The sequence below is a fragment of the Ips typographus genome, linkage group LG2 (genome assembly GCF_016097725.1).
Source record: "Ips typographus isolate SLU linkage group LG2, UJ_Ityp_2.0, whole genome shotgun sequence".
NCBI lineage: Eukaryota > Metazoa > Arthropoda > Insecta > Coleoptera > Curculionidae > Ips > Ips typographus.
This window is the reverse complement of record NC_138423.1, coordinates 9,733,119-9,760,818: the sequence shown is the minus strand read 5'-3', so window position 1 is coordinate 9,760,818 and position 27,700 is coordinate 9,733,119. Positions and strand designations below refer to the sequence as shown.

The following is a 27,700-nucleotide window of genomic DNA, read 5'->3' as shown; positions in this document are numbered from 1 at the left end:
TAATTTTAAAAAATATATTAGGCATATTGCTTTTACATAGTAACTTATCATTTCACACAAAAATACAACTGTTAACATGTTGTAGAATTAATTGTATTGCAATAGCAGCAGGAAATAAATAATAGTTTAGAACAACACTACACTTAAATCTATGGGTAGAGTGCATTTTATTATTAGGATTTGGTGAAACAATTTGGTTACTAGGAACTATTATTTCAATGATTTTTAAGTACTTTATATTAAGGCTGTTTATTAAACTTGAGTAAACACTAAGGTCTATCACAGCATTCTGCTTCTAAATCCAAAAATTTAATTATTCTAGTTTTTGATTGCATGATTTTATTTTTACTTCAAAAATAGTATAAGTCAAAATACAATCCTATGGCACATAACAAAGATATGTAAGGCATTATTAGTTTTTTCAAACCAACACCTTAGTTTTCGTACTAATACTATCAAAATTAATGTAAAACCATGGCAAGGACCCTAACAAAACGTAAATAAATTATGGTTATATTGTTTCAAAATTTACTGCTCAAGTTTTTCAGTAATGAATGACTCCACTTGTGTCCGGCAGACGGTTAATGAATTCAAAACTGAACATTGGAGCGAAAATAAATTCCACAATAATCTAACTTAACACATAATGTTCATTAACTTAGACACCATTAAACCATTAAAATTTCGGAAAAAAGGAAAAAGTTCCAGAATACATTTTTAGGATTTTTTCTCAACAACCACAAAACATTCATAACAATTCGAAACGATAATAGGCTAAAAACTACTTATTGGAACTGACTGACAGCTTATATTTAATTATTTTTATTACTTTAAATGGTGTCCTAGTTAATTAACATGTGACAAATATTTAAAACTACAAAACAAAAATAAAAATCTGAAACTGCTTAAGCATATAAATATTAAAAATAAAGTTATTTTAAAACGTTTAACGATTTAAACTACTTAACAACAATAAACTATCTTAAAATTAATAAATTTTAATGAGGCCTCTTGAAAATCCCCTCTGTGATAATGTGTACTCTCTTGAAAGGAGATTGAGACGGCGACGGATGTAACCTTGTTGGTGGATAATGCCGCTCCTCAAAGGGTTTAGATTTGTTTGCAAGTAGTTCCCGTATATGCTGAACGATGAGTTCGATTGCAACTAAAATAGTTTAAAAAATATACATAGTAAAGTAAAATGATGATTTTTTTCATAAATATTGCCTTAGTACCAGCTGATGCTTATCCATTCAATATGCAGACACACTTTGGTTTAAAATAAATTACAGTTACCAACTACATCAAATTTGAAACTTTATCCTGTAGCTACAAAAATAGTTTCAGTTTAGTAATTTACTAAGAAATTTACTTGTTATTTGTAGTTTTTCAAAAAATTACTACATATGTTATACAGGGTGGTCCAGTTTTAAATGTCAATAATACATTTTCCTGATCAATACATACAATACATCATTTTCCTGAAGAACGCTTCCTAAGGAAGACAAAGACCTCCAAAGTTCAGTTTAAAAAATCGATTTTTTGCTACAACTGTCAGACCGTTGGCCCAATTTTGATCAAATTTGGAACAAGTAATTATGAAATTACTCGTTATGTGATGTGAATGACATTCTTCAAAATTGTTTAGATGCGTCCATATAGGAGTAAAGTCTTTATTCTCTACTCTCACTGGATATTATTCAAAATTGACATTGAAAATGTTTTCTTGGGTTATTCAGCTCAGTCAATTTAATTGAAATTTTGTTTTGGGTGAAATGGCATGTTTAAGCCGATGGAAAATGTAAAAATATGTCAAAAGCTTGGTGAAGATAACCCTAAAACTCGGTTTTCCAAGCTGAAAACAGTTTTAAAGCCCTAAAAATAGTCTAGAGTTCATTTTCATGGATCTAATGTCAATATCTTGTTTTTGAGACTATTTTCAAGACTAAAATATTGAAATGTATTTTCAAATTATGAAAACTTACTTCAAATGCAAATTTTAAGCTTTTGATGTCACTTTTCATTGGTTCAGAGTCACTTTTTGGTGTCCAAGTCAATTTTCAAGGTTGAAATGTGTGAATTTGTAGTAAAAAATTCTAGATAAAGTAGTTTTTCATGGCTACAAGTCAATTTTCACTACTAAAGTTTTTCAACTTATCTGAAAACTATAACGACTGACTGAAAGACAGTCAATTTTTCAAAACTAAAGTCTTTCAATTTGTCTGGAAACTATGAAAACTGGCTACAAAGACATTTTTTAAGCTTCTTAAGTTGATTTTCATCGTGATAATTCCACTCATGTACAAAAAATGCCATATATACGTCATCAAAACACGGTTTGCTATCGGCTAATAAGGAAGGAAGAGATTGCTAGTGGATAAAAAATCGGATAAATTTTGCTGTTGATTTCATCCTTTCCACGGATTTTCACTACACTTCTATTGTTGCAATGTCTCACCTTGAGATTTTTGCTGGCACTGTCAATTTTGATTTTTGTTTGTATTGTTCTGGTTATGGCTCGCTTCGGATAGAGTTCTACTGCAGAAAATGAAAAGAACCAGAAAAATGTATTTCTGCCAGTACAAGGAAGTCGCAGTCTTATTATATTATTGATTATATTCATGGAATTATCTTAAATATCCAGTGACGTAGAGAATAAGGCAGAAATATGAAAACCATCTTTCTGTATTTACACCACTGGACAGTTTCGACAAACGTCATAATGAGTATTAATTTCATATGTATTTGTTCTAAATTTGATTAAAATTGCTCCAGCGGTCTGACAGTAATGACAAGAAACCGATTTTTAAAACTGAACTTTTATGGACTGTATTTTCCTTGAGAAGCATTTTTCATGAAAATGACATAATGTATGTTAACTTATTTTTTGATGGGCTATCGAATGGTGAATTATTGACATTTAAAACTGGACCACCCTGTATAACATAGTCTGCTGGTCTAAACAGGTATATTATATACAATATGGAATTTTTCATCTCCCCTGTGTTTTTGACACAAATTTGCATTAAACTTGTTAATACGTCATTGCAAAAATTAATAAAAAAATTTTAACTTAATAATCAAACTTTGGGAAAAAATATAGTCAAGAAAATTTCATTTGTCTAGAGTATAATTTATTTTATCTACCATACATGATCTAGTATTTAGACAGGATTTACATAATACCAAATTTATAAATTAACTTAAAGAATAAGTTAATAAAACTTGACTAGGTAGAGCAAAAGGAGTAAATGTATTCTTCTTGCACAGATAGTTTGTCGCAAAAAAAGCCTAAATTCAATTCAACAAATTTGCTTGCTGAAGCCAAAACGGATTCACCAAAAAACATAACAGAAAACAATTTCGATTTACTCCATCTAGCATTCTTCACCGTGCACTCAGTATATTACCCGTCAAAAAAGCTTCATAGTTTACCTCAATACTTCAAATTAACTTCAAAGAATGCTTGATATACAACAATAAAGTTTACAAAGAATTTTCCTCAGCATACATTTTCGAGTTTGGACTTTTTGCCTTATTGTAGTGTCAGATGTTCATACTTAAAAGTTACTTTGTCTCTGGTAGAACTTAGTCTCAATCACAAATCATTCTAACCTAATTCTGGCGTATCTTTATAATAATGCTTTCATTTCATACATACATATAGCACTTTTGAAATTGGCTTTTTGACAAAATGTTGCAGTTTTATATTTTCCAACAATTTCACTTACATACAAACTAGTATCGGGTGAACTAAACTGCTGCTTGACTGTATATTGTCATACGACTGGAAAAAAAGGCAATTATGTTTTAGTATGTATTTCTTTGATAGAAATCTACTTCAATATTACCTTTTGCTATTTCATTAGTACAACCTGTTGTATAGTCAGTAAATACCCTAAAAAGCTCCTCCCCTTGTATAACTACATAAATCACCCCTAGCAAATTGTGAAAATATACATCATCTAATAACTTAATACCGTACTTATAATAAAAAGTAACGAAAATACAAAATATATACATATAAATAGTTTGGGTCGCTTTGCTGACTGGATAATGAATGGAGAAGTTGTTTAATTAATATGAAAAACCACAATATAAAAAAAATAAATAAATCATTTCCTCCAAGATACCATAAGTATAAAAGCAATATCAATTAATAATATTTCTTAGTATTAACCAGATTTATAACGTTAATTAATTAAGAAAGCACTCCTCCAAAATTCTCAACCAGAACAAAAATTATACTACAGTACAAGCGCGGTAAGGTGAATAGTCGGCCTATGTGAACACACTATTATTTGCATTACGTTATAACATGAACAGAAAGTCGCTCAATAACATAAACAATATTCTCTAACACATCCAAGCAAGTTCTTGCAACAATAAGTAAACGAAGTGATTTTCCACGGACTAAGCGTAGACGTAGCAGAATGGAACAAGGATTGTTGATAACTTTGACAGTAACGATGATTCTTCAGAGGAAGAAAATGACTGCCAAGTGATGATAAATTTAAAATTTAAGCTCTGAAACTCTCTTTGGATTGGGGTCAACAAAATTGATTGGATATTGAAGTCATTTTGTCACTTAAAATAAAGAAAAACTAATTCCATTTTTAAATAACTCATTTGTGTCTGTCTGTTTTTCAATAAGATAAATCTCTGTTCTGAGCTGATTTTAACATGACTTTGAGCCTATTTCCCTAAATTAAACATTGGTTATTTTTCCATGTTTACATTATTGCGTTTGTACTGTAATCGTTTGATTGTTGTAATGGTTGTAATCTTGTCAATTGGTTCATCAACCATTTTTTTTTTATTTTGTTATCGATAGCGCTTCAAAAAATATTTAACACGTATTTTTTGTTTTCGGCTTTAGAATCATTTAAACCTAAGAAACATGACAATAAAAATTTTATTTGGTTGTTTCACCCTATATACATTTAATCCCGTTTGACGTCATAAGGGGACTAGTTTTTGACGTAAAACAGTGTTCGCTGTTTCTTTTCAGCTTAACGATCCTCGAGCGAAATAGAGTATATCAACGTACGTCAGATATTAGCAGTCGTCAGTCGACAGTGAAAGCACTGAAAACTGACAGTACTGACACTACCGACAGTTCTCTCTTTCTCTCTCGGATTTCCTTCCTTCAAATGAAATGCAGGTGGTAACACTGGCAATACACAATTTACTTACGAATGTAGAATTCCACCTACGTTAGCATATTGAATTGTCCCATACATACGTCACGCACAGGGGTGAGTCAAGCTCAATTTAGCATTTAATCAGCTTTTTATAAAAATTAGCGGCGTAAAATTTAAAATTATCACTTAAAACAAATTTTTAAACAGGAAACATTACAACATTAATGTTTTGAACGGAAAATTGGACTATAGTTGATGATCCCATTGAGCTGTGAACCTGATCAACAGTATACAGGAATTATCAGCTAGTTGGCTTTTGAGATAATTTCTGTCTAACCTCAATTCACAAACTTTATACCAAAGTAAGTTGTGCAGTATTAGTAGTATAATTGACTGAATGTTAACTTCTAACTTAGTTATGCCTAAAATCGCTCGCACATCAAGGATGCTTCAATATGCATTATGAAGAATGTTTTCCCACATTTGTCAAGCAGTTCACAGTATTCAAAATATTCACTGAAGAACAAAAAAATATTACGCCACATTGGTATGCGGCCGCGCTTAGTTGTAAAACGTTTACACCAATATGACGATGAAGAATGTAATATAAAATATGATCTCGTCTTCATGAAAGATTATGCAACATTAGAATTATTTAAAATAACCAACTGATGTAAAATCGTCTCGTACTTATTTATACCTGCTACAGGTTACATTCAAAGTTTTGTCAACCAGTTTTCACCATTTTAAAAAATGTTTTACACCCTGCCATCCGATATGTTATAGAATAGTAACAGTAAATCTATCTGAAACTGTAGAAACCCATCCGCTTTCTGTGCTACACGTCAAATCAATTACGTACGCACTACTCAGTTTAACCTAAATTAACTACTAGCAGCTTGTGCTTGGGTTATGCACTAGATATAATATGTGGATAAATTTCGAGTCAATTATATTGTTAGCAGATTATGCATCAACTTTGTGCAAATATTAGTAGTAAAATATTCTTAACCATTTTACTACACCCTATCCCGAACCTAACCACTGATACTTGAGAACAACACCATACGACACTAATTCCCAATTGGAACAAAAGAAAACGAGTTTAGTGTGGCTGAATATTATCTAAAACTCCATTCTCTCGTGGTCTGTCTTGAATTTTGTCCTTGATATGGTGCACGATAAGATCAATAGCCACTGCAACAAAAAAATAACAGTGAGTGCCGTACGTGTTAACGCGACACATGCATGCTTGACAACTATACACTAATGACAAGATGGTTTCACGAAGTTCAAGGTACTCCAACGATTAGAAAATACTACCCTACTATAATTTTTAAGCGTGCTCATCTTGAAATAATATTTTGCAAATAATTATGATTATTCAAATAAGTATTTTATTATACTTAGTACAGTTTTAAATCAAAACGGATAAAACAAAATAATTACTAGTTTTTAACTACAATTCAATCACTACCAAGCAACTAATAATTTTTGCTAGTGAGTTAAGTTAATTAAGAGAGCCTATTTTGAATTTAGTTCATGTCTTATGTGAATATTCAGATTTAGATCTATACAGAAGTAAAAAAAATTTAAACAAATCTGTCGTCTTGCAACCAACTGTCATAGCATTATTGATTTTTAAATTATTGTTCTACCTTCCAGCTGTTGATTTTACACATACACTTATTATTGAGAGGTAAAATGTTACAATTTTTATAAAAGAATATAATAATAATGATCAATATCTTCAATTCTCTTGCATGATAAATAAATAAGTCATTATGTTGTATTAACATTATCCCCCTAAAGTTTGGTACCAATATTTGGTTTATTTTAGTCAGCATGATTGAGACTATAGATTCTGTAATAATTCTTAACATTAAAAACACTTTCTCAAATCGTTGGTTTACCCTGTAGAAACTTAACATGCGGAAAGCGGATGGGTATTATTTCAGAGAGAAAAGTTGTTTTTTAATATCCTACAAATCCGATTATTGTTCAACATTTTACTAAAATAAAACCTACCACTTATACCTAAAAATCGATTAAACAATTATTAGTATTTTAACCAGAGATATGGATTCTTTTATACTAAATTTCGTTTTGTTCCTGTTAAGCTTGTTGTTTGCCGACGTTTCTAATAAAAAGTATCAATTTGACTTACTCCTTAACACACTACCAGACAGATTTCTTGTTCTTTTTAGACTACATGTGTAAAACTTGCATTTTTCGTAATCTCTTCACAAATCATATTACTTTCTAAAATTGTTATTATTTATACTCCCCACTCGTTTAATTCAGCACATCTTTTAAGCCACAAATTGTATAATAATATGTACTATTATTTTGTACTATATTTGTATAGATTACGTACATTTTTCCGCTTGTAAATCTGTAGTAGAACCGTCGGTGTATTATGGTTTATGTAGAAACTATCAATTTAATTATTTTTTCAAATTAGAATAATTTAAGGTGTATTTGAAGGTATTAGAGAATCTATTTCCTTTAATTGTAAGGAAAAGTCAACTTTTCTCTGCTGATTTACTGACTTGGAGAAAAAAATCAAAACACTTGTAGATAAAGATAAGGAAGTTTTATTTTGTACACAGGGGTTTGGGAAAATAATGGTATATTATTAACCAATGTTTAGACAGAAGCTTTTATTGACCGCATGTCAAGTTTAAAGTTGTAAGACATAAGGTTAATAAAAGCTGTCTAAACCGTGGATAATATAGCATTTTTTCCACTATTAACAATATTTTTGATGGTCCTTTTATTGAAAATTTACAAATTTAAGATAACAACTAAACAACAACATGAAGGGACAACCCGCCGCTCTCTATACTAGAAAGCCTAAAATGTCACTTTTAATGGCGGCGTTAGCGGTTTCCGTTTTATACACGTATGCAGTTTCCGTTTTACACACGTAAACGTATGCAGATGCAGTAAGAAATATGTTTTTTTTAATTGTTTCGTGTAGTTGAGTGCAAGTTGTGAGTTAAAAATCAAAAAAATGTTAATTTCTGATCCAGATATGTATAGATAAGGCTTTTTTACACAATCAAGTCCAGCCTAAACAAATTGGTTATAACATTTGTCCTGGAAAGTACAACACAGAGCAAACTAGTTTAAACACTGTTCAGTACAAGAAAATCTGTAAATCCTTGACACTAGGTAAGCAAAACTGGTAAATGTTATTACCAAGAACATTCATTCAAAATTATTTTTGTTGCTCTCACAATGAAGGATGCTTTAAAATGTAACACATATCTGTGCATGTAACAAATACCTAATAAGTTTACTGTACTAGAAAGCACTTGTACCTGCCATTGAGTATAGTGTTGGAGTAAAATCATCCCACTTCAAAGTGTTCAACCACTATTGAGTTAGATCCGGTTTTTTGTAAAGTAAAAACCTGACACGGTTGGGCTTTTTTCTGAATTGCTGTTACAATGTGGCTTGAAAAACTTATGAACGTCAGCAAACAAAAATAACTAACGCAAATAACCTCAAGTTTTGATTTTAAACCGTAAAAATTCATCATCTCAAAAATTCAATTTCCACAATACAAACTGTCACCACTATTCCCGCCAAAAATTCCAATTTTTGACAAGCACCTTCTAGGCTTGCTAGTATAACGCGTATTTTTAAAGTCAACAGTTTAGGTATTGTTGCCAACACCAGCACCACAATTTTATAAAAAGCGTTCTTAAAGTGCTGATGAATTAATGGTGGATCCAACTGTCACTGTCTTTTAAGTCAACATAAATCTGTGATGAAAACAACATAGCCTCAACTTTCCACCAAGCCTGATGGATTTGTTGATTTCATGTTGGAAGTCAATTTTGACCAATGACAATGTAAGCTTTTTTGAGGTTATGTATTAGCCTTTCCGGCATTTGTTATTGTTTGTTGATTAAGGAAAATAGAAAAGGCGTAAAATACTCAGCAAAGGTTCTTTAAATGTCAGTTCTGTCAGTAGTGTCATCGATCACAAAATCCCGTTTTTTAAGTCAACAAGAAAAATGTTGCCAACCAGCTTAACAGTTCCAACACAATCTCAACACGACTTCAACAAAACCATTCTCTGACGTCATTCATCACAACTTAATGTTGACTTTAAAAATACGCGTATAGTAGGCGGTGGACAACCTAATTTATCTGTCTCTATCAAAGTCAAGTATATTTCATATGTCAGATGTCTTAATGGACTGACATTATTATTTACCTAGGTCAATAATGTTTTATTTTTTGTTGTGTTTGTGCCAGACTAGAACTAGAGATTAGACTCTATTATTGACCTAGGTCAACAATGACCATTAAGGTAGAGAAAACTAATTTCTCAAGTCACTAATCAGTCAATAATGGTATGTTTATTATGTTAGTAGTGGAAAAAAATATTTTATTAATTTCAGCTGCTCTTTACCACAAACTAATTTGGCAAGTAAAGTCCCACCCTGTATAGCAAAAATACCTTTACATTCTATCGCGCAAAATGGTTTAAAACCGCACATTATGTGTAAGAACTGTAAATTAGCTAAACTACCAGAAAAAAAGCAATTCACCAGTAAAACAGTTCTTGAGGGTAGAAAACCACTGCGGAATTCGTTTGATGCTTTTGTGGAAAACGTAGAATTGTAAATTTTCACTAAATGACCGCGGAATATTAACGATTTTATAGATGATAGTCTCACTGACGTACTTCGTCGAAAAACTATACCTATATTTCATAATATTTTAAATTTATATACCTATATACATGAAAATGTGTCAAAATACATACTTACAATAAAAAAATAACAGAATCAAAATTTTCAGATCAAAGATGATAATAAGCATAAAGCCAAACACTTTCAAGCCAAAGTGCGTGCATAAGAACAAGACCATTACCATTGTAGGTTTGGTTAAAAGGCAATTGTTTGAAAATGTACTAATTTCTGGTATTTTACAGTAAATATAAAATAACAACATTAACCAATTAATAAAGATAGAAATAGACTACTTACCATGATTGTCTGCTCCCCTGGGAATAATCACATCAGCAAATTTTTTTGTCTGAAAATAAACACATATTTACTAAACAATATTGTTGTTGAACACCAGAAATAAATTATCCACAAGCATAAAAACATTTCACAGAAAACTTCAAAAGAATACTCAAGATTATGTGTTTTTGACTAAAACTATGCACTATTTTAAAAAAACCACAAATCTCTACAATCTAGAAATTATATAAAAACTTACTGGTGAGCAAAACTCTTCAAAGGCTGGTTTTACATAATTCATATACTGATGTAAAACTTGATCTAAATCTCTGCCTCTTTCATTTATGTCTCTTGGTACTGAAACACAAAAATTTATATTTTATTGAAATAAAGTAGTTATTTTTCTTTTTGTTCTTTACCTCGCCTAGCAAGTCTGGTATCAGAATCAGTGTCCACAAAAAGCTTCATGTGGAACAACTTCCTTACTTCAGGGAAGTAAAATACCAAAATACCTTCAAACAAAACTACATCTGCTGGGTATATAGTCAGCACTTCATCCTTATTCCTAGAATAGTACTTATTTTGTATTCATGTAGAAATAAAACTTGAGGTTTAATTAGGGCAAAGTTCAACTCAATTGTTCAGAGAACTTCTGATTACTTCTGGTGTCAATTTTTATTAAACAATGATAAACAAGCCAACTTTTCACTAAATAATATTAACAAAACCTGAAATATGGCAACACTATTGCTATAAAGCAAAATACTATATTATCAAACAAATGTCAATATTGTCAATAGAGCAAGTGTGTACCTACTAATAATATAATTATCTCTACAGTCCAATAAGAAATAATGTCAGAGATTAAAATGTTGTTGCAAGGCATTTACCTTGAATTTTATCAAAACATCATTAAAGAAAGTGAAATCAGGGACAACTTAATGAGTTGAAAATATGTAGTTATATAAATAACCAGATATTAGTAGTACTCAAAATTACATTGGTAAAATAATCATTTAAAACCATAAAAAAATCAATACTTACAGTGTATGGTTCTTATAGTCATAAGTTGGAATATGAACCATTTTTCCAGCTAATATGTCAGTTAAAGTATCTTTTATCAATGTCTCATTAAAAGCATCTGGATGATCAAAGTTAAATTGACCTTTCTCAGCTTTAGATATTTCAGAAGGAGTCAATTCCCTATAGAAACTGTCTTGAGATATGCACACAACTTGTCTTTGTTTATTCTCGATATCAGCTTGACCCAGTTTTTCCATTATTCTCTTACAGACTGTGCTCTAAAATGTACATTAACGGAGGGTGAGCTACTTTTGCAATCAAGTTTATTCATAAAACTAAAGGTATTTGCATAATAACAGTAATTTATTCAATTTAGGCTTACCTTGCCACTAGCAGTACCACCACCTACCCCTATTAGAAAAGGGGTTTTTTTATCTGAGCCGTTCATTTTAGACACTCCGTTAGTTTGACTCAGTCGATAGTCACTCATATTTGTCTATTTTAAGCTGTATCAATAGAAAATTTAATAAAACGAAAATAAACTCTGAATTTGCGATTGCGTGATACAGTGATACAAATATACAATAAAAGTTTGGTTATGTATTGAAAATAAACTAGTTTAGATAGTGATGTACTCTCTGTCGATATTAGGCACTTTATGAAAACTATTTTACTTTTGGTTTACATAGGATAACCCGTTGTTTTAAAATAATCAATTACTGCCCAGAAGAAATGCTTTGTCAAATAAATTACATACAAGTGACTGTAATAAATATTTTTTAATTCAAATAGCTTTAAAAATTCAGGAAAAAACGAGGATTCTAACCTAATTTTGTCCTACGTTTTCTTCAAGAAACAGCTGTTAATGACAGTTCACCAAAGAGCAAAAGTCCTCAAACTCTCAAACTAAAAGTTGGGTTATGTGGTGTGTCAGAGTTTGTTGTTTATGTTGGGAAATTAGAATATCTTTTTTTTGTGTTATTTAAAAACTTAAATTTGTCTGAAAACTTTGATTTAAATCGCCAATTTTTCGTCAAAAACTATGAACAAAGAGTTGGAAGGAACGGCCCACTTATTAGATGAATTGGACAGTAAGTAATTTTGCTTTTTTTTAGTTGCTTCTATTTATTTATACTGGGTTATATTTTTTTAACTTGAAATAACAATAGCAAAATATCTCCAGAATTCTTCGAGAAAAAATCTCGGTCCAATGGGACCTATTTTATGCACAAAATCCTATTTTGAAAGCCCATTTTTATGTATTGTATATACAGGCTGATCCCAAGTCTGTGTGCCAGGTGAAACAAGTAAATTGAAACGTGTAGTAATTTTTAATGCTCAAAATGATTCCGTCATAAAAAATGTGGGTTTCTATTTAAAAAACTTGAAATTTTTAATTTTTTTAGTAGCAAGTTTATGATTTTTTTTTGACGACCCTGTATACAAATGGGTCATTACGCACCCTCAGTTTAATAAAACGATCCTTTATTTACAATAACCCAAAGTTTCATTGCAAAATGAAATACGGTACAAAAGGGTACAAAAATATGTTGAGCGTTGCAACTGTCACTTTTTTGGAAAAACATCAAATATTTCGAATACGGCTAGAGATAGGCATAGGGGTACACAAAAGTTGGTCAGAATTTTGTGAGGAATCCAAATATGTAATAATATATAGGGTGTTCTATTTAAAATAAGAAAGTTGTGATCGACTTCCGGTACAAACGGAAGTGCAACCATCTTGAAAATATTTTAGTTAGATTGGGCATGCTGACATCAGTATCCTGCCAAATTTTCAAAACTCTCCTATTTATACTTTTTCCAATATCAATCGATGTCTTTCGTCGTTTCGACACCCTGTATAGTGTATCAATATAACAAAATTGACCCCACATCTAATAATTATGGTAAAATCTTTGTTACATGATATTAAGTTGAAACAATATTCATTACAAATTATTATAATAATTTACCAATTTTTCAACATTTAAACTACATTTTTAACGTCACGTGACAGGTGTTTTTGACAGGTGCAACAGTGTGCAGGTCAAGCTGTGCAAGCTCTAAAATTGCATAATCAAAGTCACATGATGTGTCTCTTACAATTTCAGCTTTTACAACTGTCTAAAATAGTCGAAATTTAATTTACCAAGTTTTTAAAGTTTAAACCACAATTTAACGGTCAGGTGATTAATTTTGACAAATATCAACTGGCCTTTACAGTGGTGCAAGCTCAGACTTGGATTATCAACGTCATGTGACGTGTACTTTGCAATTTAAGTTTTAACTGTCCAAATTTTATTTATAAATTTTCCAAAGTTTAAACTGCGTTTTGAACGTCACGGTTTTTGACAATGTCAACTGGTCTTTACAGTGTTGCAAGCTCAAAAATTTACGTACGACGTAGTTCTTACAATTTTACCATTGTCGATATATAAAAATACTATATATTTAATTTTTCAATTGTTTCTTTTAAATGATAGGTGTTTTTATTTGACGCGTGCCAACTTGCTTACTGACAGAAGATTCGTTTAAACGTCAAAATATAACCCGTAATTTCAGACAATCGTACAAAAAATATTTTTGTTTGTTAGAATTTGAAAAAAAAATCACCTGACCTTAGAAAATCAATTTTAAGCTTTCGACACAAGGTCAAATTAAGTGTCAAAAATTTGGAAAAACTTTTACGTTGTCACCTAACCTAACCTAAAAACTGTCACATGAGTTTTAAAAAAATGAATTTTAAGCTTTTGGGTCTTCAAAATTTGGAAAAGCAATCAGGTAACACTGAAGTAATTTTTTTTTTAATCCTTATGACATTTTGTTAAGAGTCAAAATGTCATATACAAATTGTAAAAGCAGACATGCTACTTAATTAATCTGACCTAAAAATTCCAAGGTAACCAAAAAAAAAATGTTAAGGGTGTATTTCATCAAGGTTTATCATTGTTTCAATACCAGGGGCCTTATAACTAAATTTAAGAATGCCACAAATGTAAACATTTAAAGGCATTCTGAGGCAGTTTAAAGAATTTAAAGCCATTTTGAGGTATTTCAAGGTAATATGAGGCATTATAGGTATTTTGAACAATAATGAAGCATTGTGAGGTATTTTAAAGGCATTTCAAGTTATTTTCCATGCAAAAAGGCATTTTGCTGTACAAAAAAATTTCGGCGGTATACCCCTCGCTGTGTACCTTTTAGGAGCAATGGAAAGGGCTTTATTTTTTATTATTTGGAAAAAATCTGTGACATACTATAATTTTGTAAAAAGGTTACATTAAACCCTGAATCTCTGTTTATGTTGATAATTTGAAAAAGTGTCAAAAGAAAAAAAATCACATTTCTGAAGCCCTTTTTGCTGGTGTTTCCAACTTTGTTAAATCACACTGTATAATGTGAAATGTGAGCTCCTATATAATGTAATATTTTAACACCCAAAAAATCATAGACAGTACCTGTTATGGTAAAACTTGAGAATAAAAATCGATATTTTGGTGATATTGCAGAAAAACTTATGGTTTTGTTACGCGATGGACGAACGCTAATAGGTTACTTGCGCAGTGTAGATCAATTTGCCAACTTAGTCTTACACAGGACCATAGAAAGGATTCATGTTGGCAAAGAATATGGAGATATTCCTAGAGGAATATTTATTGTCAGGGGAGAAAATGTTGTCTTATTAGGAGAAATTGTAAGTCAACAGTTTATTTATTAGAGTAGTGTGGTTAATAAAAAAATATATATTTATTGATTTTAGGATTTAGAAAAGGAAGATAAGCTACCGTTGACAGAGGTGTCAGTGGATGAGATATTGGATGCTCAAAGAAAAGAGCAAGAGTCAAAAATTGAAAAACACAAACTCATGAGTAAATCATTAAAAGAGCGAGGTGTACAAATTAATGCTGAGTTAGTGCATGATGATTTGTATTGAGAATATATTTTTTGATTTTTGCAGTTTTTCTAAATTAAACTAAGCGTTATTTATGCATTAAAATACACTTTTTATATGAATATGGAAGTTATGTTTGTTATACTTTTATAATTTTTCATTTAGTTTCAACTTATTTAGGTAAGAAAAATTAAATAAAATATCCATTGAATATTGTGTAATTACTTTTTATTATTCGTCTAGTCGCTGTGAGCAGTTTGATATAGTATGTTACAAATCGCGACCAATTATATTAACTCTTAACAGTACTTAACAGCTTTTAATTTAACAAATAACATATGGAGATGTGGATTACTTTCTCGAAATTTAATAATACGTCATCGTTAGTCCGCATACTTCTTTGTGAGGAAAGGGACACAGGCCAATGAAAAGTTAAATTTTAAAAAATCTATAACAACAAACATGACTAGCCTATTATATAAAATCCTTCCTCAGAAAAAAGTGTCGGTGGCTTTGTTTCCCTCTTTTAGTTTGATGGGATTATTATTGAGTAAACCTAGGCTATTATTAAACCATGTTGATAGTTTTTAACAACCAAAAATTGCTTAGATTGTGGAGAGTGTATTTTGGTTTATTGCTTTAATTTCAAACAGTTTGGCTGTTTTTAAGGTTTTTGATTGAAATAGCAATTTTTAATTAATAGCCTAGATTTTCTTATGCCCCAAATAGGGCTACTACAAGTTTCCGATTCGTTAACAATTATTACGATCTACAGAATGCGATTGTACAGGGTATTAAAAAGCCGGCATGTTTTGGTTATAAACATATTTGATGAGTATATCGGTCGTCAAAAGTTGTTAGGAATTTATCTAGTTTTCTAGTAATAAAAAATGTTTAAAGCTTTCGTGTGTATGATTTATTTAGGAAACTCACACTTTGACAACCGACCGAAAACTAAAAAACGCTGTAAAATTATCCAATTTATTGCACGCAGTGATTTTATTACTTATAATTACACTTTTAGTTAAATTTGCGTAACCTAAATCTGGATTAATAGTTAAAACAACCCTATAAATGTCAATCTAGATAACAAAGTGAGGTCTTACCCGTTAATTTTATAGAGTGCAATTTCGCTACGTTTTAATGGAGTTAATTATTATTACTGACGCGATTGATAAGCTATAGAAACATAAAAGAAATTGAGTTCTATAGGGAATTTTTTTGAGAAAACATTAAGGTATATTAAACCGGCACATTTAAATTTTGGGGCTATCGGGACAATATTTGACACATTTGTATAACATGCTTATTATTCTTTTTTTTTATATAAGTACCCTGTTTTACTTAGTACTATTGAAAATTTTAACTAAATAATGGCGCCGTCGCAAGGATTGAGCGAGTTGAAAACTTTGTGGAGGACTAATGCGTTTCCTCAACTCGTTCAATGCTATAGAAATGTCAGTTACGTTATCGTGTTAAGTTACATCAACTTAACGTAATTTATTACGAAGAATAAACACAACAATTGTCGGGAAGACATTTTCTGCAACGGTAGTTTTTATTATCTTTATTTAGTTGATAGTTTGTCTTTTAGACGTTAAGAGTGTGCAAACTTTAGTTGATAACCATCGAGAATAAAATGAGAGTGGTAAACTTGGATTTTTTGATTTAGTAACAGTTATTCAGCAAATGATTTGGTTATTGTTGATTGCAATACATGTAAAAGAAGTGTCTATCTTTTTACTTCTAAAACATTGTTAAAATTTGAAGTAGTAGTCCATTCTCACACACAGATACAGAGGGAGTAATAGTAACACTCAGTCGTCTCCACAATAAATATATTAGGTCTTAAATCTTTTTAAAAAATTGCCCAACATGTTTCGAGCGCAGAAGCAGCGCATCATCAGGGGCTAGTAAAAATTACAAAATCATGCTGTCATTCTGTAAAAGGGGACAGCAGACCTGAGGTTGAGTATTTAAAGTTTTAAGTGGAAACTTTTTACAAACCCATTAACGTTTTAAGAAAAAAAGATTAAAATTAATTGGTTACATTACTTATTATGACTTTTTTTTTGACAATTTTTAGGGGGCCCCTGAGGCAGTAGCGGATCTAACACAAAAGTGGCTCCAGGGCAAGAAATCATTGTGGGCCCCTTCCCATTCCGAAACTAATGATAAAAAATATCTATACCTACTTCATATGAAACACATTTAATGATTTTTTAAAACAGAAAAAATGGTTACAAATGGCATAACTGGAATTTTACATTGAAAATATAACAAAATATTATAAATTACATTTTTATATTGCTCTTTTTCGGACTTTTGCATTTGCGAATTGATTTATTAGCTCTTTGATGTCTAAAGTGGATGCGATATTATATTCTATTGATAAAACTGACAAGTGGCAAAGCCGTTCCTGACATTGTGGATCTCATACAGTTTTAATTTGCTGAATGATCTTTCTAAAGAAGCTACCGTAACAGGTAGAGTGAAAAACAAGAGAAACACTGTATAAACTTCGGAAATGTCTTCTTCCTTATATATGAATAATTTTTAATTATATGTTCAAATAATCCGCAAACTGACATATTTTCATGTTTTCAAGTTCATGTTTTATTTTAATTAAATCAAGTATCAAATGAAACTGATTTGTGAAGCTACAGGTGAATATTTCCGGATATTTTCTGTGTAATTTTCCACATTCTTCCGAGACTTCGTCTTCACTTGATGAAATTAAAAATTTTGGTTCTAATAAAGTAAATGTTTCTTTTACGATCCGCATTGCGGAAAACCTGTTGATCAGTTGGTTAGAAATTACATCAATAACCGAATTGTAAACATTTACTTTAAAATATTCTTCTCTGTTCTGAAACCGATGATCAGAAGCGAGTTCGTCAAAATGTTTTTTTAATTTTTACTTGTCTTTTTGTATGAATTATCGGAGCAATGCCCCATTTAATAGTCATATCCATGACTTCAGACTTTAAAGTTGTGTATACTTCAGGACTTCTGAAAGTAAATATAAGTTGATGAGTTTTGCCTAAAACTGCATTCGCTTAGTCTAAATCAATATCATATTTTTGTAAAATGTTTGAAGCCACGTTAATTTGATTAAACATTTTATATAAACAAATAGTAAGAAATATAAATTCAAAATTAATAATTTTTTTCTCTAGAGACAAAGCTTCCACAATTTCGTCTTTCTTAACAGATTTTAGTTGAATCTCAGCAAGAGCTTTTAAAATATCTGAAAATCTCAGTTTTATTGCCAAGATCGATTGTATTCGTCCGGACCAACGTGTAGGATTCAGTTTCTTTAAGTTTATTTCCGGATCACCGGTAAACGTTGATTATAAATCCCATCGTTTAATGCTAAGTCCAAAGAAACTATAAATATTTTGTAGTACCGGGTGACCCAATAAGACTGTTCCTCGACCATATCCTGGGAACCGTTCGTCGCATGACTTTGGGGTAAAAATATTTTTAGGTAAATCGGCCATGAAGAATTGCTGGAAAATATTTTCAAGTTCTAAAAATGACCACCAGAGGCCGTAACTGCCACCTTAAATTTTTAAATTGCATTTTCTATAAATTTTGCACAATAAACTGGAGTTTTATTTTCTCATTTTTAAAGCGAACCAATTTATCTATCATTTTCGTAAAAAACAAATTTCTGTTATTTCAAAAACAAAGATGGCGTGAGGTGTTCAATTGTTTTTGCAATAACCTGCTTTAACTTCTTAACGGTTTGACCAATTTTAACAAATTCGGTATTGTTGAAAAGAGCATTTGGGCAAGAAGATGCAACCAAAATATAGTTAATTTAGTTGAATCTTTCTGCGCCAGAGGGCTATTTATGACACCATGACTCAAATTCCAAAAAAAATAAAAACAAATGGAATGATATGACTTTTTCTTTATGAAAAGCCAAATAACATCCAAATAGGCCAGTGATGAATACCGTTTATCAAATTCTCGTTCCTAACCTGAAATATTGAGAAAATAAGATTATGAGATATGGTCGAGGAACAGTCTTATTGGGTCACCCGGTACAGCAAAATATGCGGAAACTTCAGTACAACCCGAGACAGCATCATTTATTACTAAATTAAGGTTATGTGCAGCAATGCAAATATTCCGCATTTGGCTGTATTTTTTTAATTTTTGCTTGAACGCTATTGTAAGCCCCACTCATTACGTTAGCACCATCATACCCTGTCCGTAACAGTGACTTATGTCGATATTTAGATTTTTTAATACAGACAGGATTAAGTTAGACATATCGTGTGCTGTGTGGTCCTTTAACGCATAAAAACCTAGAAAAAATTCCTTTACTTCAAAACCAGTTGACGTGTTATGCATGTCTCTGATTATGTTAGTTGTTCTTAATTGCGCTAAATAATAACGCTTAATTGATCTTTTTTTGCTATGTCTTGTGTTGTATCTAACATCAGTGAAAAAAATGTTCGAGAATTTATATCTGAAACTATCTTTTTTATGACGTATTGAGAAAAACATTGTAAGTTCATTCTGAGTGGTTTTACTTAAATAGCCCGCAGAACCTGAAGGCCTAGTTAAAACCTGCTTGTGTTGTTTTTAGATTATTTAATTCAATTATTATTCTGCTTTTTTTGTTTTAAGGTATGATATACAATTTTAAAGAATAATATATTGTATAAGTTTAGCGTCTGGGGCCTGAGGCCCTCCTGATATGTCCGCCACTGCCTGAGGGGCAATCCTAAGTGTATGGGAAGGTCGGCATGCTTTGTAAATGCTGTGAAATTTTAACTTTAGGACACTTGTTACTTTCCCATCGTGACGACCGAACAGTGAACATGTGTCCTTCTCAACCCGTAAAAAGTTAAAAGTTAAAATTTCACAGCATTTAAAAAGCATGCCGACCTTCCCCTACACTTAGGGTTGCCCCTCAGGGGCCCCCTAAAAATTTTCTTCAGTGTAATGTATCGTCATAATAGCTAATGTAACCAATTAATTTTAATCTTTTTTTTCTCCATCATAAGATTATTACATCTTTTATACTTAAAACGTTAATGGGTTTGTAAAAAGTTTCCCCTTAAAACTTTAAACACTTAACCCTAGGTCTGCTGTCCCCTTTTACAGAATGACAGCATGATTTTGTAATTTTTACTAGCCCCTGATGATGAGCTGCTTCTGCGCTCCAAACATGTTAGGCAATTTTATAAAAAAGTTTAAGACCTAATGATTTATTGTGGAGACGACTGAGTGTTACTATTACCCCCTGTATTGTTAAAATTGATGTTTAATTTTATTTGTATGCAAATTACAATGCTTGTAGAATAACCACACCATTCTGACAATTAACTAAAACTGGACTTTTTAAGATTTTTCCTAGCCAATTTTGATAAAACTTTTATATCAACCGTTGTGTTTCTTCTATTATTTTAGCACGACACACCTTTACATTACATCTTACGTAATTTTATTATAGTAATATGTTTAGGTAGGTATATAATCAAACGTGTTGCTAAAGAAAAAACAGCAACAAATTGAACTAAACTGCATGAAGGATGATCATATTAACTCTCTATTAACAAATCTGTAATCCCTAACAAAACATTTCCTAGTAACAATAAAACAGACATTACATATGGGAATACATTCTGTAGGTATTGCAGCTAATTTTCGCCAGTATAAAATATATATTTAATATCGTACATATACAACGGAAGTCCTAGAAAAGTAAATCTATACAGTATATTATTCATGCTTTATATTTATAAATGCGTTTTCTGGGCTATAGTTATATTGGTGTTTTGGCGCCTTTTAGTTTGAAAAATACAACTGATAAAGTACCTTCATGCTTTGTAGTATACCACGTCTTTTTACAGAATTAATATATCACGACTAAAAACAATACAGCTAAATTATCGTGGGGGTTGTCAATCGAGTTTTTTACGCTTTTGGTTTGGGGTATTATTTCTAAGTAATGTTCCAAACTTTTTCCAGGCACTGTATAATCTTGGGATGACACTTATGTTGTGTTGCGACAATTTGTAAATCCGACTTTATTCACTGTATTTTCATAAAAAAAAAGTTTTGGAATTTATGAAAGATTGCAAAAGAAATAATTTTTATTTATTCTAAAATTCCCAAACCAAGCTTTGCTCGTTATAACAACCTAAGTAAAAAAATAACATTAAAAATACTAATCAAATTACATAGTTTCAGTCATTTGGCAAAACTTGTTTATTAATATGTATCGGAATAAACGACTCATCGGATAGAGTTCTCTTTTTCCTTTAATTTTAATACACGATTCACTAGTTTTTTTAAAGCAAAGTTTATCAACACGGCAGTAAAAGTGGTTTCATTTTCAATGTCTATAAACTTACGCGCACTTAGGAAGATTTAACTATTCGTTGTCAAAATAAAACGTTATTTTTAGTAAGCACCCATTTTTTGGCGTTATTTGTTCATATAGGACATGCGGTTGATTTATTTATTTGATTTAACTTCTTGTAAATAACAGAAATGTTTCATTAATTTTATAAGTAATCGGCTGTTACAGATAGAATTATATATTTTTTTAAACACTTGTTTATCAAAAATAAACACCTTATTTTAGATTGTCATAAATGTTAAATAGAAAATTGTCTAGTAGAAAATCAACATTTAATAATGAATATTTAGTATGGTTTATTATTATTACTTACAATCTGTTCATCTTCTGTCAAATTTCTCAGATTTCTTAATCATTGCCCTCATTATTTTTGATATAATATTTCAACAATACAGAGTAATGTAAGATTAGTACTTCCCAACTAGCATTTATGGTCAAAGTTACTCCGGCATAGTCAAAATTACTAAAAATTATATACAAAATTTAACTATAGAGTGACATTTACCAGAAACTGATGTACAAAAACTTACTTAGAAATTACTAAAGTAGGAGACTTTGAAGTAACGCGACTTTGAAGTCATATTTGTAGTAATTGGAACGTAATATTTACCATAGACATTACCTTAAGCTCATTACAACTTTATAGTCAAATGTGTTACTTCTTGGAATGTTCGCCTATGTGGCCTAGGTTACTTTAAAGTAATGGTCACTATACAGTGTGTCCATAAAGTATGGAATAAATTCGATTAAAATTTAGGGAGGATCAATTTTAACTGCGCATTTTTTAAGAAAAAAATTGGCAGGGTGTCCCAAAATTGAGATACGACCTTAGGAGCATTTTCAGCAGATGGGTGGAAAGTCGTGGATCAATTGAATGGCTTCCAAGATCTCCTGATCTCAATCCTTGGGATTTCTTTTGTGGGGCCTTCTCAAAAATTTTGTTTATTTAACTAAACCTGAATCAATTGACGACGAAATTCCAAAAATTAGAATCAGAAGAGAGTGTGCTAACATTAGTCAAGAAACCATAAATAGGGTAGAGCGTGAATTTATCGATTGTTTGGGATGATATAGCACATACATACTGCCCAAGCATAAGAAGGGTTTCAGTTTGAACATTTAATTAACTGAATAATTATTGTTTTTGGTTATTAAACAGTATTTTCAATCTTCTTCTTAATCCGCCGCCTCCCGCCGGAGGTTAGCGATCCAATTGGCAATCATTATTCTGGATGTAGCAGCTCTGAAGATGTCAATTGAGGTACATCCAAACCATCTTCTTAAGTCTTTCAGCCAGGAGTTTTGTCTTCTTCCCACTGATCTTTTTCCTTCAATGATCAGTCTCAAGAGTTCATACCTTTCGCCTCTCATTATGTGGCCTATGTATCCCGTTTTTTTTCCTTAACGATCAGCATCAGTTCTTTTGATTTTCCCATCCGCGCAAGGACTTCCAAGTTGGTGATTCTCTGCACCCACGATATTTTTAACATACGGCGGTATAAATACATTTCAAAAGCGTCCAGCTTTTTCTCTGTAGTCGCATCGAGAGTCCATTCTTCACTATATGCGCATTCTAAGTTCTAGGCTCAGTTCGTGAAAAATTGCTACATATCAATAAATGTTTTTCTGGCCTGCTCAATTCGTGCTTTTATTAATGATAGTCTCTAGGTATCTGAATGAATTTACTTGTTCTATCTGTATATTGTTAATGGACAAATTGGCAACTACGTTCATCTTTGAAAAAACAAGACGCTTAGTTTTGGACGCATTCGTGAATAGTCCATGCCGTTCACTGTGGCTTACTATACGGTTCATTAAGTCTTGTAAATCGGCCAGATTATCTGCCAGCACAACACAGTCGTCGGCGTATCTCAGATTGTTAACAATGACTCCATTGGTTTTGATTCCTCTTTGGACTCCCTGCAGCGCTTCTCTAAAAATAGTTTCAGAATATAAATTAAACAGAAGTGGTGATAGGATACAGCCCTGCCTCACTCCCCTTTTTATTATGCTTGCCTCTGATGTTGATTGCTCAACTTTTCTGCCGTTTGATGCCAGTATAACTGTGAAATGATTATGATTTCTTCTTTGTCTATTCCCGTAGCTTGAAGAATCTCTATTAGTTTGTCGTGCTTAAGGGCATCGGTAAAGCAAAACCTCTTATGGGAGATTCAATGCATTTTATGAGAATCTTTTAACCCAAATTAAAAAAAAAAACTAGGCTAGGTATTGCTGTTTTTTAAACGGCATGTGAAAGAAGACACTTGCTAGAATGTGCGAAAGTCAATATAATTTTAATAGTACGTCAATCAAAATATTTAGAAGCATTTTAACAAAATGCTAAAATTACCATAATTTTCAAGTCACTATTTTTCCTACCTGCAAAACTTTTTTGGTGACAAAAATAACTTTCGCACATTCCCCAAACCTTTCGCTATTTAATAAAAAAAAATCACGCAAATAAGTTAAAAATTAAAGTCGTAATTTGGGTTAAAAGATAGGACTAAAAAATTGCTCGAATTAAGGAGCGGAAATCTTGCATCTTTGTTCCATATCACTCTAGGAGCCTTGTCGCTTAAACAGTAATAATCTGCGTTAACACTGCCGTAGTTTTATCGACAGAAACAAAGAACGAACAGTGTTTTTTATATATTTTTCTACACGTAGGCCAAGCATCGCGATTAAAAAACGCAAAGTCTTTACCGATCCCCTTAACGTCAAACTAATTGTGTAGTCAAGGAAACATGCATATACATTCACGTTCATATCTCTGCATCTTTGAGTTAAGACGTTCAAAGAGAACAGTGCCTTCCGTGCATCCGCACCATTCCGAAATCCAAACTGACAACCATTCACTTGAATAATTCTTAGAAATACCTTCAGAACATGAGATATAGATCAAGCTAATCAATCGATAGTTGTCACACTTTGATGCGTTGTTTTTCTTTGGGATTGTTATAAACGTTGACTTGAGCCAATCTGTGGGTATAATGCCTGTTTTATAAACAGTGTTAAGTAATGAAGTTAATATGTTCAGTCCGGCTCCTTCTTCGTCTGCTATAAGTTTTAATACTTCTGCGTGAGCCCCATCTGTTGTTGAACCAGTTGCTTTGCTGTCTTTTTGGGCTTTAGTAGCATGTATGACTTCTTCTTTTGTTATATCGGGTCCTTTTTCATTTATTTGATCATTCGTTATTGGTTGCACATCTGATCTATTGTCATTAAACAGGTCTTCGATATATTCTCTCCATCTCTTAAGTTTCACTTCAGTTTCTGTTATTATTTCGGTGTTATTGTCCCTTAATATTGAAACTGGCTTTTTTTTATTCCGATTGCTCAATTCTTTGACTTTCTTGTGTATTTTCAGTTATTTTCTCAAAAACAGCTGAATATCAACATAGGATATGCTACATAAAATATCTCCAGAACTTTACGTAGAATCCATAATTGCAATAAAAAATGGGGGTTCTCATTTGAAAATGTCAACTGGAAGATCATATCTCAATTTTGGGACTTTTTCTGAAAGTTAATTCCCTGAATTGTAATGTAATTTATGGACACACTGTATAGACAGTAATCCCTGTCCTGTAATATACAGGTTATTATTACTACTCCGTTACTTGCTCAAATACTATAATAAAGTTGACAACATTTTAGTAACATTTTAAGGTTCCAAATGGTAATAATTACTAGAGAGATTACCTTAAAGTAAATCCATAGTAACTGGTTTTATTAATAAGGAAAATAAACTTTTAAGAGGAAAAACTACCGTATTTGTGACGTTTAGTAATAAATACTTTAAAGTGATTTATGGAATGATGAATATTTAGTAAGGAGGACGCAATGTTTTTCAAAGAAAATCGGGGTACCATTTTGTTTCAAATTGATACCTTAAATTTAAAGGAGGTTGTAGCTAATATTAAACAATGACATGCTTCGTTTCACTATTTAAGTAATATCAAGGAGCTGACGAAACATATTTTTTCCATGAAATGCACTAGAATTATGTGTCTTATGTTTTTATATTTATTTAATTTGTTGTGTATTTGAGTTGTTAATTTTCGACCTATCGTACCAACATCGAACAGTGTAATTAGTAGTGTTTGCATTTTTTACTTTCTTATTATCGAAATATAGGACATATCGAGTTACAATAAATTCACACACTAACGAAAATATGATCAAGGTAGGAATTAAGGCCGCTACTTTAAAGTTTCCATTGTTAGTCCCAATTGCGTAACTGGTAACTTAAATTGCTAGTTGGGTTGTCTCTTTAGCTGTTGTGTAATTTCAATTATGACAAAATGTCGTAATATGTCATATTCAATAAAAGACAAAAGAATGAAATCAGTTTACAGTATCAAAATTGTCTTTCCTATGATTAGTTTTGTGTGTGATTAATTACCTGCTTGCTTTGTTTCAGTTGTCTCTTGGTAACTTTGCAAATAAATAGTAAATTAACTTTTACATTTTCTCCGCTTTGACCCATATGAACAAAAAACTTAAATCAACGATCGGGCTCTGTTACATTGTGCGAATAAGTGCATTTCTAACTATTATTGCATGTTTCGAGTGAATGAAACGTAAAAAATTATATTTGTCTTATTTCGATTTAAAAAACGTCCGTAAAGTTAATTATATTATCACTGTTTCTCAAAACAGTCCGAATTAATAAGTCACTTTTGAGACGATTCTCACTGTTCCAATATTCACTAGAGTTTTAACTATTTACGGCTTAAATTTAAAAATTCAAATCTAGGTTAACTTATCTTTTAGTGTATATAAAAGATTTTAAACGGTGTCAGTAAAAATTTTATGCCTAAGGTTATTTTCTTTGTCGTGTTTTAATAATCGACAGAATCAATAGTCTAGGACCATTTTGATTGTCCGTCTAGGCGTAAAAAGAAAATGGTTATAAAGGATAGTTTTAAGTTTAAGTTAAATCTATTATTCTAAGGCATATGTTTATAATCAATATGAAACAAATTATTAACTACCAAACTAGGTTTGCTGAACAGATTGACAACTATGTTTTAAAAAATACGTGAATTATAATGAGTGATTCTGTCGGTTATTAAGAAATTTTAGGGGTTACATTTTTGTGTTTGCCTATATTTACTGAAACAACAATTTATTGCGTTGCAGCTATTGAACCGACGACCAAAATGCAACTTTATAACAACAATTGGAAGACCACATTTTACAACTACAGTTCATCCAAGGTTTAGTTGAAAACCTGTCCAAACACTCGCTACTTTCATTATGTAAATACTCTTTCAATCTACATAATACGTTTTGGAAACTTGAAAAAACCGTAAAAGCTCTCGCAGGGCTATACAATAAATGCAACCCCAAATTTATTTATCTATACGGTATGATGTACGGGTATTAAACGCCACGCTTATTCGCACGCAAACTGAACACGCGATTTTTTCCGTAAAACTGGAACGTCAACAGTCCGATTTTGGCACTTTTCGTTCTCGTATCCATCCTGTCGTGTTCGGCAAGTGGAAATAAGGCCTGGTGGTCTCGTAGAGGCACCTGAATAGCCAACGTTTCGCCGTCGACGGCAACAGCCGTCATCAAACACTATCGACAGACGCAAACCGTTCGCCTAGTTCCTCGCAGAAATGGGGCACCTGTTGTCTGGAAGTTCCTGGAATGGCTACCTGGAGATATAAGGAACTTTAAGTAAAATGTATAAGAAGATATTTCAAAATATATTCCAGCTAGTTAATTTTCAAACAGCTTACAACCGTAAATAACATAGTGTTACGGTTTGGGCCTACTATGCTCGATACTCGATGAAACCGATGCGCCGCAATATCTGGCCGGGCGCGTATTAAAGTAGGCCACAGTTAGGAGGCGCCACCTGGAAGAATCTTGGACGTTCGATGCAAATCGCGAAGCGTTTCGCGGTCATTCTAGAACGTGGTTTGCGAATATAAAAGAAGCGGCGTCGACGACAGTGGAGAGTGTTGTAGTAGTGAATTTGGGAACGCGGTTAAGTTTAAATAGCGAAGTAATTGTGGAATTGTAGCAGTGTTTTTAGTAGCTGTGTTAATTATTGTACGGAGTGTTTTAACGTGTTAATAAATTTATTAATTGTTCAGTTAAATTGACTTTGTGTGAACCCACGGGAAAAACGTAACAATATTTTATGATAATCTTTGAAAATTCAGGTTTGTGCAACAGCTACCAGAAAATAAACCTCACCACTGAATTCCCCATCCTTCAATTAGTAGAAAACCAGTCAATTAATTTTTTT

The 27,700-nt window shown here is 31.6% G+C and overlaps 3 protein-coding genes across 6 annotated transcripts in view; 1 reads left to right on the top strand and 2 right to left on the bottom strand.

The window, feature by feature from the left end:
- On the bottom strand, positions 1 to 11,924 carry Uck (Uridine-cytidine kinase). 2 transcript variants are annotated; one of them, XM_081973936.1, is made up of 6 exons: positions 11,538 to 11,917; positions 11,177 to 11,433; positions 10,552 to 10,697; positions 10,392 to 10,489; positions 10,154 to 10,202; positions 1 to 1,165 (listed from the first exon to the last, which is right to left on the bottom strand). In XM_081973936.1, exons 1-6 carry the CDS (start codon positions 11,643 to 11,645, stop codon positions 999 to 1,001), a joined length of 825 nt encoding a protein of 274 aa, XP_081830062.1. In that variant the 5' UTR covers positions 11,646 to 11,917; the 3' UTR covers positions 1 to 998. The 2 variants fall into 2 exon arrangements, with proteins under 2 accessions (XP_081830062.1, XP_081830063.1); XM_081973937.1 differs by lacking the exon at positions 1 to 1,165 and adding an exon at positions 3,113 to 6,341 and having other exon boundaries at positions 11,538 to 11,924.
- A 100-nt stretch (positions 11,925 to 12,024) lies between these two features.
- On the top strand, positions 12,025 to 15,268 carry LSm1 (U6 snRNA-associated Sm-like protein LSm1). Its single transcript, XM_081973939.1, has 3 exons — positions 12,025 to 12,246; positions 14,665 to 14,849; positions 14,916 to 15,268. The coding sequence occupies exons 1-3, from the start codon at positions 12,198 to 12,200 to the stop codon at positions 15,087 to 15,089; spliced, it is 408 nt and encodes a 135-aa protein (XP_081830065.1). The 5' UTR covers positions 12,025 to 12,197; the 3' UTR covers positions 15,090 to 15,268.
- LOC145725246 (CUB domain-containing protein 2) overlaps positions 15,259 to 27,700 on the bottom strand; it is a 59,946-nt gene continuing 47,504 nt past the window's right edge. For all 3 annotated transcript variants that reach the window (XM_081973928.1, XM_081973930.1, XM_081973929.1), the window contains one exon: positions 15,259 to 27,101. In XM_081973928.1, coding sequence (XP_081830054.1) covers positions 27,015 to 27,101 — 87 coding nt within the window. In that variant the 3' untranslated portion in view covers positions 15,259 to 27,014. The remainder of the gene's footprint in view (positions 27,102 to 27,700) is intronic.

Bases quoted from the DNA above. Each gene is read 5' to 3' on its own strand.
- Uck (XM_081973936.1), bottom strand. From the start codon at position 11,645: ATGAGTGACTATCGACTGAGTCAAACTAACGGAGTGTCTAAAATGAAC. The intron at 10,698-11,176 runs GTAAGTATTGAT...GTACTATTCTAG, and splicing joins GACTATAAGAACCATACACT to GAATAAGGATGAAGTGCTGA. The intron at 1,166-10,153 runs GTAAGTAGTCTA...AAACTATTTTAG, and splicing joins CAGGGGAGCAGACAATCATG to TTGCAATCGAACTCATCGTT.
- LSm1 (XM_081973939.1), top strand. From the start codon at position 12,198: ATGAACAAAGAGTTGGAAGGAACGGCCCACTTATTAGATGAATTGGAC. The intron at 12,247-14,664 runs GTAAGTAATTTT...GTGATATTGCAG, and splicing joins CTTATTAGATGAATTGGACA to AAAAACTTATGGTTTTGTTA. The intron at 14,850-14,915 runs GTAAGTCAACAG...TATTGATTTTAG, and splicing joins TTGTCTTATTAGGAGAAATT to GATTTAGAAAAGGAAGATAA.